At 47.4% G+C, this 17,500-nt stretch overlaps 2 protein-coding genes across 2 annotated transcripts in view; one reads left to right on the top strand and one right to left on the bottom strand.

The window, feature by feature from the left end:
• LOC311314228 (sodium channel regulatory subunit beta-1) overlaps window positions 1–2,981 on the bottom strand; it is a gene marked incomplete at both ends in the record, with an annotated part of 8,003 nt that extends 5,022 nt beyond the window's left edge. Inside the window, 2 exons of the mRNA XM_084444565.1 lie at window positions 2,493–2,632; window positions 2,914–2,981. Coding sequence (XP_084300691.1) covers window positions 2,493–2,632; window positions 2,914–2,981 — 208 coding nt within the window. The remainder of the gene's footprint in view (window positions 1–2,492; window positions 2,633–2,913) is intronic.
• A 161-nt stretch (window positions 2,982–3,142) lies between these two features.
• The window catches only part of gramd1a (GRAM domain containing 1A), a gene marked incomplete at its 5' end in the record, with an annotated part of 26,367 nt that continues 12,009 nt past the window's right edge, over window positions 3,143–17,500 (top strand). The window contains 10 exons of the mRNA XM_084444564.1: window positions 3,143–3,630; window positions 11,470–11,671; window positions 12,104–12,124; window positions 12,531–12,615; window positions 13,141–13,244; window positions 13,321–13,416; window positions 13,822–13,902; window positions 14,506–14,624; window positions 16,080–16,398; window positions 16,917–17,070. Coding sequence (XP_084300690.1) covers window positions 3,143–3,630; window positions 11,470–11,671; window positions 12,104–12,124; window positions 12,531–12,615; window positions 13,141–13,244; window positions 13,321–13,416; window positions 13,822–13,902; window positions 14,506–14,624; window positions 16,080–16,398; window positions 16,917–17,070 — 1,669 coding nt within the window. The remainder of the gene's footprint in view (window positions 3,631–11,469; window positions 11,672–12,103; window positions 12,125–12,530; window positions 12,616–13,140; window positions 13,245–13,320; window positions 13,417–13,821; window positions 13,903–14,505; window positions 14,625–16,079; window positions 16,399–16,916; window positions 17,071–17,500) is intronic.

Genomic DNA, 17,500 nt, shown 5'->3' with positions numbered 1-17,500 from the left:
ATTTCTAAAACGGCGTAGGCCCACATTACACACAAGAGGGCGCAATTACTCTATAATTCGTGTAGGTTAGTGCAAGGTTCGTGTATTGTGTGACAGCAGCCCCCTTCGTATTAACTCAGTAAGTAGGCTTCTTGGATCTGACAATATGTAGGCTATTGCATAGATGCTTGATATGGCCTATTGATAGATGTCGATAGATGCTGTGTTTGATAATTAGGAGGTGGTTTTCAGGGTAAGTTTTTAACCAGTAGTAGATCGTCCAGCTTCACGCGTCGACCCGTCTACATTGATATAGTCTCCTCTGATTGGTTTAACTTCATGCTCATCTTCAGAACCCGTTACTTTCTCAGACTGTACCACAAAGTTTCGCTACAGGGATTTTTCTTTTACGGCATTGCTTATATTTGTTCTTTCGTATCATAAAATACATGTAAAAAGACATTTAACGGTTACGATAGTGTTTAGTTTGTACGTTATGGATTTGCAAAAGCCATACATTAGGTTCTCAGATTACTGTACAAGGTGACATTAATTTTTCGACCCTTCCCGTGTAAACGTATTTTTGCCGAGTGGATTCCTCACAAAAGTAAGACAAAAAGTTCTTGCTGGTTGGCTGGATTGGGGTTAGCCGCTAGCTAGCTAACTAGCCAGGGTATATTATTTATTTTCAGGGATACACGGGATTTGAGCGAGCCGGTCATGAGATCATCAAATGCTAGCTAGCTTTCTAACTGTAGAATTAGCCAGATAGTCGTCTGTCTAGGCTAGGTGAGCTGGCGGCAGCAGGAGACTGAGCCGCTAGCTACGAATTTGGAAGCTAGCTAGCTAGCTTACGTTAGCTGGCTTCTTTGTAGCCAATAGGATGCTGATGTGTTCCTGTGAAAAAGTGGATTTTAATCTTACACCCCGCACCGTGGCTCGGCTTGTTTTCGAAGCCGAGCAGGATAACCGGAATGGGGGGAATTCATCAAATGGGAGGTAGGAACTGAAGCGGATAACGTTATACTCAATGACTATTGCTTTGACTTTGGTGAAAGCTTTTCTGGAATCACCACCAGGCATCACCTACTAAGTCGTTGTCTGTGATCATGAGACTGGTTAGCTAACTTTCTCTATCTTGTCTATAGTTTTAACTCACTTGTTATTGAGATGCATCCAACTACTCCCCGGTGTATCATTGATTTATTGAATAGAAAATTGACTATCTATTGGGGGTGTCTATTATTGAAGGCCCCATTCCGAGTTATTTGCTTTTCGTGGTTCATTCAGTTTGAACATCGATATTGACCACCCTTACCCACTTGTTATTGGTTATGTGGATACAAAGTATGGACCTGTTGTTTTAAATTGAGGAGTGAGACCTGTTGGTTTAAATTTATGTGTTGATGCTACTACAGAAGATGTCTGTGTGAGAACTGATACGCATAGGAAGAGAGGGCAAGAGGGCATCACGGGATTACTGTGAGTTTCTCTGTGTAAACAAGGCCGTGCCGAGATTGAATTTGTTCAAACATATGAGCAAATAACACTGTCACCTGGCCTGCGACTTTAGTGGTACCCGCTTTGAAAACAATCAAACAATACAGTTAAGCACACACACACACACACACACACACACACACACACACACACACGCATGCATGCATACATACACATACATACACACACACACACACACATACATACATGAATGCATACATACGCACGCACACACACACACACACACACACACACACAGTATGTTGACTAAGCCAACTTTTGGGGACATTGATTACATTGACTTACATTCATTCCATATTCCCTTAGCCTAACCTTAGCCCCTAACTCTAACTCCAAACCCAATTGGGGGCACCAATTTTGTCCCAAATTTGACATGGAATCCCTAACTGGTTTAATGTCCAACATTCGTACCCCCCACACAGAGCTACTTGGAACTGGCCAACACTTGGTGACAACCTGTTCATTTCCTTTGCAGTCTGTTAGTGGCGTGTGCAGTGCGGTTTCAAAAATATTGTATCTATGTTATATCTTTAGAGGAAAGCGATTTGTCTCTGTGTATTGGGGCTCGTTGGAGGTGTTTAGAAGAATTTGAGTAATTTTGAAATGAATTAGTATCCAGAGGCAGGGTTGCGTACTGTTTTAATACATAAAGGGGGCTAAAGCTGCAAAACGATTGTTTTTGTTTGTTTTTTTCAAATACACAAACAATATGAAACATGCAACCATGAACAACAGGCTACCATCATTAGTCTCTCTATTGATCTGACTTTCTAACAGGAACTATAAAACGGCAACACAACAAAATGTCTGTTACGTGATACTTCCTTTTCTGGGAACCAGTCTTTCAGAGAGTATCACTGAACAGAAATAGACGGCGCAGACATCTATCGAAGCAGAATGTCGCATGCTGAAAATTGATATAGACCTTAGGCTGAAAAAGGGCTCCTTTTTCATGCAGTCGGTCAGAGAGAACAAGAACTATTGGTGAATACAAAGTCTTGTCTTCTCCTCAGCCTCATCTGCTTCGGCCGGACGTAGATTGTGATCTCTCGACGCAAAATCAACTTGCTGCAATAAGAGCGAGGTCTTGCGAACCCTGCCGATGTCGACGAGGGAGGAAGAGAACGTGGTTCTGAGGGAAATGTTCAGAAGAGAAACATCTCAAGCGGACCGTGAGGAGGAGGCTCGTTGCCACTACTAAAAAAGGAGCGCGGGGCCCAAAAGACCTGAAAGAGATCGTCCTCCGAGGAAGAAGATTGGAGAGGGTGAAGCCTGCTCTTTAAAAAGAATCCTATGAGTGCCCCACCCAAGCTTAGGTTCCTGCTGCATCATTATTGACTGTGTGTGGGAAGCTCTCGGAGAGAGGAGCCGTCAAACCGCCGTCTCCCGGTGACGTGTGAAGCATTGTTCTACCGTGGAGAATGAACGGTGCCTGGTATGAGTCTGTGGACTTGCACGTTGGAAACATTGACGGGACTCATCCCGAGTCTATGACTGGATCAGAGCCAGGGAGGCGAAGGTGTTGGGATCCCATATCAACTTACTCCCCTTGAACTTTTTAAATGACCGGAGTGCCCTGCTCTTTGGTTTGGTACGTGCCCTCTTAATCAGGGAAACAGCCGTAGTCTTAAAGGGGATGACGATGTCGTCTACGGCGGGACCGAAAGGTGACGCCGCCCCGGCCCGGCCCATTCGCATCCCCACGCTGACCGTCCTCCCCCCGTCCTCCGACACCGAGTCCTGGTCCCACTCTCCCAGCCCGCGCCCCTCCAGACGGCTCCACCACCGGCACCAGCGCGCCCACCGGAGCCGGCCCCGCGCCAAGAAGAAGTCGGACGGGGAAAGGGAACCGAGCGACTCGCCCGGACGCCGGCAGGAGAAAACGCAGGTGGAGGAGAAAGAGGAAGAGGAGGAGGATGTTCGACGGCGAAGCCCCTCGCTTTCCCCCTCCCTGTCCTCCCCCCATGTGGAGGGGGAGGAGTCGGGCCCATGCAGCCCCTCCTCCTCCCAGGACCTCTTGGTGCCCCCGTCGCGTTCGCCCTGGTCTCGCCGCAGCTCGTCCCCCGGCAGGCGCTCCCGCTGGTCCCTCCGTAGCCTGCTGAGCAGGGACTCTGACGGGGACAGCTGCAGGTCAGTCCCCCCCCCCGTCCCCCACCCCCACCTCCTTCACACCAGCATAACCCTGAGAACGCTCCGTCTAATTCAGTGCTTCGTTCTCATTTGCAAACTTTTGGGATAAGGGAAGATAAGTCTTGTCTCCTCCTTGCTTCTCTAGGGCAGAGAGGGAGTTTTTTTTTTTAACAGGCAGTGGTGAAGACAGTCCCTTGGGGTCTTATCTCTTTGCTGCAGCACTGAGGTTCTCATGGCTCACTTGGCTGGAGCAGCGTGCTTGAATGCAGCGGAAACCATAGGAGTTTTCAATGTAGTGGCCTTTTGAATGGGCCACACTGATGAATTATCCAGGCTAGCTGTATAACGCTGTTATCTGGATCATATTGGTGGCGTTAGGCTGGTTGATTAGCTACAAATGGAGCTTCTAGTCTGTCGCATGTTTGAGAAACGCAGGCAATAGTTGCCCAGTGTGTCATTTACCCATTGGTAAAACATCATGGTTGTTGGGAGTTGAGTTGAGTTTCCAGTAACGGCACACCACAAGCCAACTATTAAGAACAGCCTTATTGGTTAAAAATCAAGGGCCAAATCCACGAAAGTATTGCAAGGCTTTTGCAGCGGCAAAACCCGTGCAAATGAGACAAAAATATAGCATCCAATCCACAAAGCCCACGCAGAGGGTGAAAAGTATTGCAAACTGCACCGATGAGCAAATAGATCCATGGCTGCGCCAGGCTGATTTGAATGTATGTCAGTTAGGTGCTTCCGTGCAAAATTTCCCCAAATAAGCCTTGTGTTTGATCTACAAACACAATGAGCTAACTGCCACACGTGGTTAGAGAGGTGAAAATACCGCTTGTGAAAAGCTGGTGTTAACTGTAGCAGTCAGCGCGCACTCTCCCCTTCTGTTTCTCCTCAGAACTTATGAAGTTTGAATGATACTGAATTTATATTGGATGATATTAAGGGCGAGAGGGATTTAAAAATTAGTTTAGCCAGCTGCGATGCACAGAAACAAATAGAACTGATTTTCTGTAAAAAAAAAAAGTGCGGTCTGTCGTTTTCATTATGATCCAATCTGTGTCCTGAAATATGGAGAAAAGCTTGAAACACTGGGGAAAGATCTGACTATATCCAACACATATAAGGGGCTGACATGCCCGGGCTCTCCAGGGATCATGGCAGCAGTTATTGTAGCCAGACGAAGGCACTGTCATGCCAGACGAGCGCAAGAACACGTTCATGGCTAATTGCAATCATGGGTGCAAATTGCACACAGTTGACAAACTTATGGGCGTGTTTGCCCGGGCATATAATTAGAGCAAAATCTTTTGTGGATATCGTGCTAAACTGGAGCAGATTGCCGTTGCAATTGCTGTGCAAAATATCGAGCTATTAGCGGGAGCAATCCATTCTTTGTGGATTCGGGCCCAAATCCATAGAGGGCACGTTGTGTTGTTCAGATCCTGGTGAAGTCAAATCAGAGTTACTGTATAGGTCACAGCTTGATTTTGTCCGACAGGCATGCTTGTGGGATCATGCATGTCCATACTAAGATGAAATGTCATATCTGTAATGCATTGTGCTCTGTGTTGAAATGGATATTGCTACATCAAACTGCACTCTGTACACTTATGATTGTCATTGTGAAATGATGATCAGAATAGAGCTAGTGGATAGAATGATGAATTCGATAAGAGGCCGATTGAAGCTATTGAAAAGGTGAGAGCAAAGGCGAACAGAGCTTAGCCAGGCCTAAGTAGCAAGAGGCGGAGTTATGCGCACCACTGATCCTGCTTATTATGCATGACATCACTGCCAGCCAATCGGAGACAGTGTTTTGGTTGGTGATGTCATCTCTGTCCAATGGACGGGGGTCCCTGGTGGTGCTGCAGAGTGTGGGCCTGTCAGAGGGCTAGCAGGCAGGGAGAGGGTGTTCCTCGTCCTCTCCCTCCTCATGAACAGCTGTGCCCTTGTCCTTCTCATTTAACATACCCACCAGCATATTGGCACCGTTTTTTGGTTTTGATTAATGAAACATGGACCATGTATTACGTTATAGCTCTTCTATCTCTGATGACATTGCCTGCTACTAGTAGCCTGCACTTAGGCCTCACCTACCCATTTTGGAGTTCATTAGGACATTGTATAGGTGGTGGGGGAAAGTGATTTACTATCAGTCTAGTGCTTGTAAGAAAACACACTGAGCCTCAGTAGACTACTACTAGTCTTTTCTGTCTGGAGGCCAATGTTAAGGCCATCTATTTTCTTTATTGATGCTAGATTATACAACAATGACCAGCGTCACAGTGTATGATCACTGTAAACTGACCTGAGGCTACATCATCCAGCTAGGCTATAGGCCGAACAAAAGCTTTGTTTCCACACACAAACAGGCCCATCATCAGCCTGCTGCTCTTTGTGTAGCTTTTTTGTTGTGTAATTTGAAAATGGGATCTGTTAAATACTGTTTTTGCTCTGAATTGTTAATCTCGAAATATTATTGAGCTTCTTCGCCCTTCATGTGCAAATGTGCGCCTTGTTGAATATTAGGTGAAAGGAGGAACTTAGTGACTCAAGGCAGGAGCAATGGAGCACTGAACAATATTGAGAATGAGACAGAGAAGAGCTTCTAGGCAGTAAATGTGAATGTCAGACTAAATTGCTGTTATTGCTTCATAAATGTTTTATGAAGTAGCCTAAAAATTCTTCTATTCCCTGCTACCTATTCTGACAGTTAGTGTTATAAGCTAACAACATATTGGGTTATGGGTATAGCCTACTCGTTGGACTCATTCACAATTAGTACAAGTTTAAAAACATACCGAGTCCATCCTATGAAGTCGATGTAGGGATGCACCGATGCATCGGCCGAACATCGGCATCAGCCCATCGGCAAATAAAATGACATTCACCGATGGTAGTGGCCGATGTTATGTCGCAACAATTACGGCTTTTTTTTGTTGCAAAATGTAGCCTACCCAGCTGCAGATTCGGAGAAGATCCGTGACGCAACGCCGCAAACACACGTGTAGTTTGCTTTCAAATTAAAGTGAAATAAAAATTGACATTTTGCAACCAAACACTTAATTTCTTTGTTTCCCTGGCACAAACAGGTGAATTAAAATAAAATAAAATAAACATCGGCCATCGGCCGGATTGTTATTTTAAACATCGGCATTGGCCCAGAATTTTGCAATTGGTGCATCCCTAATTCGATGTCATCGTCCAGATAGTAGTAGCCTAGTTGATGTGTGCTGTGGTTGTCAGTATTGACACCTTGATGGGAACGAACTACTGGGCCAGGAAATTAAGGGGTTAATGGGCGGTCTACATACAAGGGGGATTTACATGAGGACCTGCATCCATTTGCATCGGCTCAGCGTTGAAGGATTGTGATGCAAAATATTATTGACTTTAATACAGCAGCATCGCCGGCCCATCCCATTGGGCTGTGGTATTTTGTGTTGCCAGCTGTGGTGCGTTAAGAACTGGAGACCAAGGTGAGCGGGGAGAAGCCTGAAGAGTAGTCATGCCTGATAAAGGCTAGAGGGAGACAAGTTCCTACAAGACGCCGCATCCTCTCACATCCTTCTCATTCTTGCTTTGAGGCCTGGAATGAAGAGCGGACGTCCTCGAGTGAATTCACCTCCATGTGCAGCCGACCTCAGGGCTCTGCGTGGTTATGCTGACCACAGCGGTGCGTGGTTCGCCGGGGGGGTGTCGGTGTTGCGTCTGAATTAGTCTGCGGTTTTCGAGGAGGCTTGTGCTCGATCTGTACTTTTACTTTTTACCGACCCACAATCCCCTTGTACTAATTACCTCAGCATAAAAGCAGCGCTGTTTGGAGTATGATAGCATCGACGTTGGCCTTCTCCCTAAAGGTTACTTTAAATTAAACAGGCACAAATTGAATCACGTCACATGTTGTACTGATATTATTGTATTACATTGGCCTAGCACTACTCTACTTTCACAGCCCAAGTATGACAGACTGCTGCAAGTTCATTACTTGATTTACTCAGGTCTGGTCTCTGTAACCGCGCCTAACGGTAGTACTGTTTGGCAAGGTGTTCGAAATGTCCTACTCCCTTCTCAATGTTAAATAGCCTAGTTTAAGAACAGTTTTTTTCGACATGCATTCTTAAATAGCCTAGTTTAAGAACACTGATTTTTTTTGACATGCATTGTTAAATAGCCTAGTTTTAAGAACATTGATTTTTTTAAACATGCATTGCACTTGAACAGTAGAGGGTTCAGCACCTCACTGACATGCAGACACGGATGAGCCTTAGACGAAGGGAAACCTGCTGGCTGATATCAGTGAAGACCCGGCTGACCTCTCTCACCCTCTGCAGACGTCTGCCTGTTTGTTTAGACCAGGACCTTCTTGTCTTATTCTGATAAGGTATTGATCCTTCGGGTGCAGCTCTGTTCAACCCCCCCCATTCATGCCTGATAGCCTAATCCCTGAAAATCATTGTGTCTGCTGCAAACTCGTGTTGTCTGTGTCTGTTTAGGACATTGAAGGCTTACCCTAAAGATCAGCAATTTAGGCAAAGTTTCTGATGTCAGCAAAATGCTGCTGCTAATCCTGGAAACCTTAGAAGACGTTGTCCTGAAAATGTGCAAAGGCAGACCTACAGCACCACCCTGTTAATTAGCCCAAAGCCCTTCTTTTGTGGAATCTCTCAGTGAGGACTCAGTCAGAACTACTGTTTACATTACCACAGGTCACTTAAATTAATACCAATACAATATTGCATTGTAAACCTGTTATTTTTTGTATTATATTTAACGTTTCTTTAGGTAGGCTATACGTTCATTCTACACTGTTTCTTGATCTTTGCATTTGAAAGTATGTGACAGTAATCTTGAAACTTTAATGACAGACACACACACACACTGACTGAATACACTGACAAAACCCCTTTCTTTCTTGGCCTCTTCTCTCTTAACCCCGTGATCCCAGTCAGAGATTATGAAGGCTGCTTTTGACCCTCAGAAAAGCATATTACAGGCAGTCAAGAGATACGGAAGAGGGGAGATATAGGACTGCCTGAGCCTAGCGTGGATTACGATGGACCCGGATCTCTAATCCGGATGGCTGGTCAGAGAGATTGGTGGTTAAGGGATTGGTGGAGGCCTCACTCTGGCCTGTACAGGTGGAAGCATTTCATGATTAGATACAATTAGTAATAATAAGCATCCATTATGTTAAACGACACATCCAGCAATAAAGTGCTACCTACCTATCTAAACTACCTGATAACTTCAATCCGCGCCTGACGGTCCTTAATCAGACCTTATTGTTGACCAGTTCAACTCAGTGCCTCCCCCTCCGCCCCCCCCCCCCCCCCCCCACCTCCTCCTCCCTCTGCTCAGCGCTACGGAGATTACTGAATACTGACGGGCGCAGCAACGTTAAGTCGCCTCACCAACGGAATATGAGCTGAGGTCAGGTACCTGGCTGCGTGGTTGTCTATGATGGGAAACGGAAACCTATCGCTCATTATGGACGCGATTCCATTCGGGGACCCCTTTGCGATTTAAATCCCGGCGAAATAGACATCGGAAACGGACAGCGTCTGCTGGCTCAGCGCGGTGAACACAAGACCGGTGCCATATTGATAGCCTACAGTAAGCAGCGTGTGGACATCACGTTTAAACGCCCAATAAACATGTTCGAGTAAGTGATTGATGACAATGCATCAGTATTGTTAATGTTGTAATAATGCTTTTCGTATTAACAGAATGAGGGATTCTGTTTATCTTCCGTTTACTTACGGTGCGTTCCGTGTGGTCAAGGGGATAGTGGGCTATCCCGCGGGGAAATCGGGCGGGTGGGACAGTGATTGTGGTTCCCATTCAGGAAGGGGTCTGTAGCATATATACAATCTCAGTCTGTAGCTGCCTGGTTGAGTCTAAAGAGCCCAGGATTCATTAAGACGGGCTTCCTCTGAGATGTGAGAAAGTCGACCGCACCGTAATTCTGTGGGGATATAATGCTACCGTTCAATTCCCCCCTATTGACCACTGAGGCGATGTCTTCTGCACTGCTTCTCTTCAGTTGACTGAAACCATCTCCTTCATTGAATGTGTTGTTCGTTTTGTGCGGTTCATTCATTGGTGTTGCTTGTCATACAGGGACTTCATAGGAGTTGACTCACTGCTGCTGTTTACATTCTTGGCTGTCGCGCGCGGTGTCCCATTATGTATGTTTGATGCATCTCATCGTCAATAATATTGCATAACAGTTATTCCAAGTATTTGTCAATGCTGCCTTTGTACTTTGATATTAAATTTAATTACATTTCTGATAGGCTACGGGATAAATCCTCTACACCAGACTCAAACAAGCAATACAAAGATATTTAAAATCTAATTTTTTAACAGTCACAATTATATATCCCCTCCACTTAAAATCATCCACAACACACACGCACACACACACATACTCTACATATTCATACTGTACATAATTATACAGTAGGCTATATATCACTATACAATACACATAACGGACACACCTGCAGATAGACTACCACAGTATGTTTAGTTGAATTTCCATGATTTACCAAGTACACAGTCAGCAATCGACCCCAGCCCTATAGTTGTACAAAAATGCCTTTGTTGACCAGAATCTACCTGATCTATTTTTAAGAGTTAACCGACTCTACGTCCTCTGGAAGTTCAGTTTGAAGGAGGATTTAGTTAGGAAACATATTACGGACGCAGATTCACACGAGCACGTGATCACCATCTCGGACACCCACCAACTGACCAGTAAGCTCATTAGCGGCGTCTTTGAAGGGAGTCCTTGCCCGTTATGATGTCACGGCGGGTCAAGTCCACCTGCCCGTTAAAGCCGACCATCTTGGAACTTCTGCTGAACTGACACAATGGGATATTTACTCATGTTTAGTTCTAAGGCACACATCTTACAGCGTTTTTTATAGTGCTATGCATTTAACCCTCTTTTAATGTAAAAGTCAGAAGACAAGAAGACAGGCAGGGTTTTTCCTGGCTCAGAATGGGTCTTTGGGGGGTGATGCACACACAATTTTGGGGAGAAACCTCAGTTTTATGCCGAGGAGCCTATATATGCCTATATTCTTCGCTGTCGTTCTGTGAGCTCACTTTAAACAATCGCGGGAAATCTCCCAACATGACACAAAATGGATAAGATACTGATAATCTGTCTATTAATTACCTCAATTACCAGTGGTCCAAAACATGGACAATGCATGACAGAGGGATGGGCTGCACTTAAGCTATCAAACACATTTGGAGAGGATTTTAATTGCTATTTTTAATTTGTAGCATTTTGGCACTGGTGATTTTCCTTTGGCTCTGGCTAAAATCTCTTTGGGGGGGGGGGGGGGGGGGGCAACAAATCCTCTATGCAGGAAAAACCTTGACAACTGTGAATGGCACTTACATACTTACTCGTCTATTGGCCGTTTGTTGTGGCATAAACAAGCCGTTTTCGTCCTGGTCGTAGCCTGAACATGATGTATGTTGTGGTAGCAACATAGGCAGACCTTGTCTTTGAGCGCAGCAGGGCGCTGCCTACCTCGGGGGTCAGACAAGTGTGGCTGTTCGCTAAACTGGACCAAACTGAGTTGAGTAAAACCTGAAAACATGTCCGTCCCATCTTCTACTCATTTCACGTTAGGCCACCGAAAGCCACTGCTCCCATGCTCCCGTACAAGGCCAGATAATAAAGACTGTGTTACATATCCATGTGTAGAAATATGGACAGATGGACAGTGAATGTTGTATTATAAACCTTGACTAAATTCCTACCCCCCCACCCATGGCTTACCACTAATTCTCTCCCCTCGTCTCCCCCAGCACTGCCAGTAACTCTCCGCGCAGCACCCCTGGCAGCTCCCCCTCCCTGCGGCGGAGGGTCCTGGGTGGCGGCAGGACCAGCGAGGGGGAGGGAGGAGGGGGAGGGGGCGGTCCGGACAGCCCCCTGCCCTCGGCGCCGTCCGCCTCCTCCCTCACCTCCGCCTACCCCCTCGCCTCGCGACACTTCAGCCGCAACTCCAAGGTCAGTCACTTCCTGTTACGGGGTGGGGGGGGACTCACTAAATGACTGAACCCGTTCGGGGCACTGGGCATTGGCGACTGGCGGATCCCATTGTTATTTTGGCAGCAAATAAAGGTTACACAGGATTCTTGAATAGCCAGGTGGAAAGGGAACGCTTTCTTGTGTGAAGCCCAAGGTTAAGATTCATTAACTTTTCAGAGATCACATCCAGGTAGCAAACCTTTTAATGAAGTGTAACTGATGTTACATTTTATCGATGTGATGTGTGTAAAAGACTTCCTATGCCCGAGGCTTCGGCTATTAGCTGAAAGCCAGTTGTTACTCGACTGTTATCATTAACTTGGAACCAGCCCGTTCTGTTGCTGAGTAAGGAATGCAAGAGCTTTAGCAACGCTGTTCATCACTGAATATGTGGTGTTCTCTCCCTGACAGAAAATGCAGAGCTGGTACAATGTAAGTACACATTAACTACCGTTCATTGGAGATTTCCACTTGAGTGCACTTTATTCTGCTGATAGCAGACCGTTCCCCCCTGTTGGACTCTGGGAAATGGCTTGGAATGTTGAAATGGGGCCAATCAATGTTTGAAATGGGGCTCCTGTCTCCTACCCCAGACCCCCCCCCCCAACCCTCACCCCTCCTTGATCAGCTTTTTAGTCACCTCTCTACTCCTGGCTGTGTTGTTTTTCAGGATCCCCCTTCTCTTTTAAACACGTATTTTATTCGTATCTGACCCACCATCAAAAAGCAGTCAGTTTTACCTCAGTGTCATGAGTGACAGTAAAAAACAACAACAACATCTCTCTCTCTCTCTCTTTCGCGCGCAAACAACCTCTCTCTCTTTCCTTCCCTGTCTCAGGTTCTCAGTCCCACTTACAAACAGCGGAATGAGGATTTCCGTAAGCTGTTCAAGAAGCTTCCGGACAGCGAGAGGCTCATAGTAGGTGAGCGACCCGCGGGGCTGTGACTTCACCGCTCTTCATCTGGCAGCTCCACATCTGGCGCCGTGATTTTGTGTTTGCCTGTAGCGGATTACTCACCCAGCCACGTGTGTGTGTCTGTGTGTGTGTGTCTGTGTGTGTGTGTGTGTGTCTGTGTGTGTCTGTGTATGTGTGTGTGCGCGCGTGTCTGCATGTGTGTGTGTGCGTGCGTGTCTGTGTGCGTGTGTGCGTGTGTGTGTGTGTGCATGGGTGTGTGCGTGTGCGTGTCTGTCTGTCTGTGTGTGCGTGTTTGTGAGTGCATGTGTGTGTGTGCATGGCTTTTCTGTGTGTGCGCACGTGCGTGTGTGTGTGCGTGTCTGTGTGTGTGTGTGTGTGCGCGTGTCTGTGTGTGCGTGTCTGTGTGTGTGTGTCTGTGTGTGTGTGTGTGTGTGTGTGCGCGTGTCTGTGTGTGTGCGCGTGTCTGTGTGTGTGTGTGTCTGTGTATGTGTGTGTGTGTGCGTGTCTGCGCGTGTGTGTGTGTGTTCTCAGACTACTCCTGTGCGCTGCAGAAGGACATCCTGCTTCAGGGACGCCTCTATTTGTCTGAGAACTGGCTCTGCTTCTACAGCAACATATTCCGCTGGGAGACCACTGTAAGTCTCTCAATGTATATACTGTACAGTATACACACACACACACACACACACTCATTCCCATCTGGTGTTTCAGATCACCATCCTGCTGAAAGACGTAACCACCCTGACCAAGGAGAAGACTGCCAAGCTCATTCCCAACGCCATCCAGATCAGCACTGACCACGACAAGGTCAGAAACGCACACACACACACACACACCACTTCTGCTGGTCCGACATGTTGAACACACTGAACTGAGTTGAGACATTTATAACTGTAGATGCTCACATTCTTCTCTACCTAGTCAGGAAGCAGGTTGGTCTGTGGGGACAGGAAGTCTCTGACGCTGACAATGACAGACTCCATGACAACAGAATCTAAAGTGGTGGCAACTGACCATCAAATCCACTTGCAACTAATAATACTCACTCTCTCTCCTCCCTCTCTCTCTCCTCCCTCTCTCTCTCCTCCCTCTCTCTCCCTCCTCTCTCTCTCTCCTCACTCTTATTCATGTCTCACACACACACACACACACACTCACTCACTCACTCTCTCTCTCTCTCTCTCTCTTTCATCTGTCTCTATCATCCCTCAGCACTTCTTCACCTCTTTCGGAGCGAGGGATCGCAGCTACATGATGATTTTCAGGCTGTGGCAGAACGCACTGATGGACAAGGTGTGTGTGCGGGCGTGCGAGTGTGTGTGTGTTAGTTTGACAGAAACTATAATACACTGAATAAGTCACGTTGACTCAACAGTGATGTGTGTGTAAATGTGGGTCCATAGTCTTTGCCTGTGCAAAAAAAGATGGCAGCACATCACATTATACACAAAGGTGTAAATAAATCAGGAGAAATCGGGAACTGTTTTAGTACAGCTTCCATTTCAGCAGCCTTGACTCACACCCCATCGAACGTGATCAACATCCAAACAAAAGTTTCCATTTGAGCGTAACGTAAATTAGCTTCCAGTATGAATATGGCGACCAGCTCAGCGGCCTTGCGGTTAGAGTGTCGCCCAGAGACTGGGAGGTCGTGAGTTCGATCCCCGGCCGAGTCATACCAAAGGCTATAAAAATCGTACCCGATGCCTCCCTGCTTGGCGCTCAGCATCAAGGGTTGGGGGTGAGTCCCTGCGATGTAGCGTCGTGTTCAGGGGGTGTACTTGTACATCAAGCTGCCTCACACTACAGAAGCCACTAGGCCCGAGAAACATTGGTTCTTAAAAGGCTTACTTACTACTATGAATATGGCGGCGTAACACGTGTTTTTGTTTGTAGCCCCTGTCCCCAAAGGAGCTGTGGCACATCGTCCACCAGTGTTACGGCACAGAGCTGGGGCTCACCAGCGAAGACGACGACTATGTCTCCCCCACTGGAGAGCACATCAATGGCCTACTGTGAGTCAATACTGTGTGTGTGCGTGCGTGCGTGCGTGCGTGCGTGTGACAGAGAGAGAGAGTTAGTGGACTCATGACATGTTTTATTGCTGTCCATTGGAGATTGAGTTTGTTTAGTATTTTTTCACCAAGTGCTATTGATTCCTCCTAATTAAAAGCCTCCGCTGTGAAACATTAATCAAGCTGTTCATTCTCTCTCTGTTGCTTGTAGCTGCAGGGATAGGATCAAAATGCAAACAACCAAGGCAGGTGAAGGCAGTTCAGTGATTTAATAAAACAAAGTAACCGAGCTCATAGCCATTAGCGGCACGTCCAAAAACCACAGGATAATAATCCATGAGTGGCTCAGGCAGGGAGAAGTCCAGGAGTGAGGTGTACACGGAACACAGGAACATAAGACGCAGACTATACTCGACATGAACAAAGACAATGAACCGACAAGGAACAAAGGAACTGGGCCAGACTATAAATGAAGCCTTAACGAGTGAAACTGAGGTGCAGGTGAGGCGAAAATCATAACGAGACACAGGTGCAGAGAAGTCTCGAGAGTTAGAGGGGAGGCATTTCAAGGGGACTAGAGAGGGATGGAGAGGGGCAGAGGGACTAGAAGGGACCTAGGACTAGAGAGGGATAGAGAGGGGCTAGAAAGAGAGGGACTAGAGAGAGACTAAAGGGGAACTACAGAGTAGAGGGAGACTAGAAAGGGAGTAGAAGGGAACTAGAGATGGCCTAGAGGGGCACTAAAGAGGACTAGAGGAGGACTAGAGATGGCCTAGAGAGGGACTAGGGGCTAGAGAGGGACTAGAGGTGGACTAGAGAGGGATTAGGGGCTAGACGTGGACCAGAGAGGGACTAGAGAGGGACTAGAGGTGGACTAGAGGGGAACTAGAGAGGGCTAGACGAGAGAGACGCTAGAGAGAGACTAGGGACTAGAGAGGGACTAGAGATTAGAGAGGGACTGGGGAATAGAGAGGGACTGGGGACTAGAGAGGGACTGGGGACTAGAGCGCATGAGTGTGACAGGAGTCCATGGTGGGTGAGTCGGGGTGATTATGCAGCACAAAAGTCACAGAGAGCCGGGCAGAACGTGACACTCTATTTATGATGTCATCGGGTCATTTTGGTAATTTTCCTTTCTCTCTCTCCTTATGACCTTTATTCATGCAGGGAGTCTCAGTGAGATTTAAAAAATATATTTTGTAAGGGAGCCCTGCTTACAAAACACACAATAATATACAAAAATAATCACAATTTCTCTCTCTCTCTCTCTCTCTCTCTCTCTCTCTGTCTCCATCTCTGTTTCCCTCTCTCTCTCTCTCTCTCTCTCTCTCTGTCTCCATCTCTGTTTCCCTCTCTCTCTCTCTCTCTCTCTCTCTCTCTCTCTCTGTCTCCATCTCTGTTTCCCTCTCTCTCTCTCTCTCTCTCTCTCTCTGTCTCCATCTTTGTCCCCCCCAGGCCAGGGGATGAGTCCGTCTCCGTCACAGACCTGTTGGACCTGAGCTCTGTGGCCATGCCCCCCCTGGGCAGCTCCCCCCCCGCCCTGGTGTCCTGCAGCCCCGCCCCCGCCAGCCTCTTCCTGGCCAGCCCCGGGGCGTCCATGTCCCCCCTCCTCCCCTCCTTCGCCTCCTCCTGCCAGCTCGCAGAGGTGTCCCCCTCCTCGGGGGGCCGCAGGCTCAGCGCAGACCCCCTGGAGCCCAGCCCCCCCAGCTCCCAGAGCTCGCTGCCCTCCACCACACACTCCACCTCGGCCCCCGTCTCAGCCGCCACGTCTTTTGTGAGTCGTACGCGTACCGCGGAATACACACACACACACACGTGCACACACACACACATACACACACACACACACACACACACGTGCACACACGAGCGCACACGCGCACACACACACACACGTGCACACACACACACACACACACACACACACACACACACACACACAAACACGCATGCACACGCTTCCGAATACCACAAGGCAGGGGAGACATAACCATGAATACAGTTATTGTTGTTGTGTAATACAGTTGTTGTTGTTGGCGTTGCTATTCATGTCTCATCTTGACAAGGCCAAACATAGCCCCCATCGTCAGGCCCTAGTAGACAGTAGTGCTGTTTGTTGCCGGTAATTGCTGAAGGTTTGAGACGAGGACCGTGTCTCCCAGCAGTGCTGTGTCTGTCTGACGGAGCCAGGAGGCCTCAGACCGCTGCTTCTCCCCGGTCATGTGAGCGTGGTGTGACTTCCTTAGAGGTCACGGGGTCACCAGCCTCCTGCATGCCTTTGTTTTTCCTCAGAATGTGGAGGAGGGCGGGGACAGCCTGTCGGAGTCGGCCAATTACACGCTGCCCCCGGCGTCCACCAGCCTGGGGAACCTCTCCTCATTGGACATCACCAACGACGAGGAGCTGCCCACTGACCCCAGCAACTCTTCGGACACACAGGAAGAGGGTGAGTGTCTGTCTGGCCCCCTGCTGGAGCCCAGCGCCACAGAAACACCAGGCTGATTCAGACCTGGCAGCTTGGTGGGCCTTTCTAATACTGCTGCTGCTACCCCCTGGGGATCAATAAAGTACCTACTACTACTACTACTACTGTACTACTACTACTACTACGACTATTACTACTACTACTATTATTACTACTACTACTACTACTGTACTACTACTACGACTATTGCTACTACTATGACTATTACTACTACTACCACTACTACTACTACTACTACCACCACTACCACTACTACTACTACTACCACTACTGCTACTACTACTACTACTACTACTACTACTACTACTACTACTACTATCACACTACTACTACTACTACTACTACCACTACTACTACTACTACTACTACTACTACTAGTACTAGTACTACT

This window comes from Borostomias antarcticus (assembly GCF_949987555.1).
Source record: "Borostomias antarcticus genome assembly, chromosome: 10".
In the NCBI taxonomy this organism is placed as follows: domain Eukaryota; kingdom Metazoa; phylum Chordata; class Actinopteri; order Stomiiformes; family Stomiidae; genus Borostomias; species Borostomias antarcticus.
The sequence above is the reverse complement of the archived record's forward strand: the minus strand, read 5'-3'. Positions and strand labels throughout refer to the sequence as shown.